General features: G+C 64.5%; 1 protein-coding gene across 1 annotated transcript; it reads right to left on the bottom strand.

The window, feature by feature from the left end:
* Window positions 1-1,425: 1,425 nt before the first annotated feature.
* On the bottom strand, window positions 1,426-1,813 carry EMIHUDRAFT_255551 (hypothetical protein; the record flags this gene model as incomplete). Its single annotated transcript, XM_005772512.1, has 2 exons — window positions 1,426-1,527; window positions 1,751-1,813. Coding segments are annotated over 2 exons (165 nt in total), but the record flags the coding sequence as incomplete, so codon positions are not given.
* Between the last annotated feature and the right edge of the window lie 113 nt (window positions 1,814-1,926).

The following is a 1,926-nucleotide window of genomic DNA, read 5'->3' as shown; positions in this document are numbered from 1 at the left end:
GAGCTCCGTGTTGCTCCCAGCGGAATCCCCCGCGCTTCCTGCGGCCATGGCCGATGATACTAGTAGGATAGGTCATCTGGCTACCGCGAGCGCGACTCAACTCGCCGACATCGTCCGATGATGGTGCCTCAAAGTCAGCCTTCGGAGGCTATCGTGGGGTCGAGCCGGCAGTAGCCGTGACATGTGGTTCCACCACCCCTCGTAGGCTTTGCCTCTGACCGCCACCGTTCCCAGGCTGCCTAATGGGGTGGAAAGGAAGGCTGGGCGAGCGTATAGAAGCGTGCTCGACCTCGTCGTGGCAACCTGTACGGCAGCGCTGGCAGGCGCGATGAGCGTCGTGCCACTTGACCCAAGACGGGTCGCAGGCGTCGTACCGAGCGTGTCGAGACCGTGTCCTGATGTGATCTGCACGGGTGAGTCACGTCGGCGTCAAAGTAGCGACGTGCGACCTGTCAGAGCTTGATCTCCGATCTCAGCGGCGTCGAGTCGTCTCCGGCGGCGACGATTTGGTACATCTCCAGGACGCGCAGAAGCAGCTGCGAGGGCCCAAGGGATAGAGCTACCAGAGTCACCCACTCATTTGTGAAGCCACCCCCGCGACCAGCCCCGCAACACCCGCGCTGAACACAGGGCCGCACCTCTGCGTGAGGTGATATGGTTGCGGTTGGTTGTCTCTTGTCTGGCGCGCCGCACCCGCAGCGCGCAGTGGAAGAAAAGTTTATCAGTCTATGTTCACCTTCTGGTGTCCATTGCCGATGTGCGCGGGTTGAGATCCCTACTAGGATCCCTACTCCGGCACATACACATGCGAATACGGCTTTATCTCTCGCGTACACGTCGCGACACACCAGCGTTGTCATGGTCAACGACAACGTGGCTCGTGGCACAGTGGCTCGTGCGTCGTGGGTGTGTATGTGGCAGTGCATGTGCATGTAGCTAGGCAATGTGTCAGAGCTCAGACCGCCCCTAGTACACGTTCACGCGCGCGCTCGGCACGGATCCGCCCCGACGCCCGAGTCCCTCGCCGAGACCCGAGCTGTGCCGAGACGCGAGAGACACATCCGTCGGGGCAATAAAACGGAAAAGGGGTCGGAACACATGGCTGCCGTGACCCGTGTTGTGACGCTGATTTGTGATTAGCTGTGTGCTCGCACATGTTCATGTTGTTGTTGTTGTAAACAAACGGAGATGGAGAACAAGGCGCGCATGTTGTGGGAAAATGATGTGTGACCTTACCCACCGCCTCTCGCCTGGCGCTGCCGCAGCGGGGCGCGAGCACCCGCTCTCTCGGCTCGGGCGCGCTCCTGCCGCCGCCGGAGCGGTTGGGCATTCGGAGTGCGCCGTCATATCTGCAGCACCAGAGCACACGTCGGACACACGGGCAGGGGGTGGTCACACGACGGGCGTGCGCCAAGCACGCCCGGCTCAGGCGGCGGCCTCGACCGGCAACGCGTCGAGGGCGGCGGCGATCTCGCCCTCGAACGAGAGGGGAGACTGCTGGGGCCCGAAGCGGCTGATGACCTCGCCCTGAGCGGTGGGGTTAGGGGCGGGGTAGGGAGGCAGCACCACCGCGGCAACACGGCGAGCAAACGAGGCCAACCAATGTCGCGGGTGGGGCGGAGGCGGCGAGAGCGCGGAGGCGGTGGCGGCAGTGGCGGCGGCGGCAGTGGCGGCGGCTGTGGCGGCGGTGGGCGGCGACGGCGGAGAGTGGAGGCGGGCGGGGTGGGCAGTGAGGCGCCTCGGTCCCCACTAAGAACTTCGCAAAATTCCACTTGATGTCGGCGCCCAGCGGGAAGGGGTCCGACTTTTCCGCCTATGGGGTGATGAGGCATGCGACTGAGGGAAGCGGCGGCGCGGAGCAGGCGGCGGCGAGCGGAACAGGGAAGTGGGGGGCAACGGTAGCAGTGGGGCGGGAGGCAGTGGTTG

This window comes from Emiliania huxleyi, assembly GCF_000372725.1.
Source record: "Emiliania huxleyi CCMP1516 unplaced genomic scaffold EMIHUscaffold_3588, whole genome shotgun sequence".
Taxonomy (NCBI): domain Eukaryota; phylum Haptophyta; order Isochrysidales; family Noelaerhabdaceae; genus Emiliania; species Emiliania huxleyi.
Note: the sequence above shows the minus strand (reverse complement) of the source record. Positions and strands in the feature narration are given on the sequence as shown.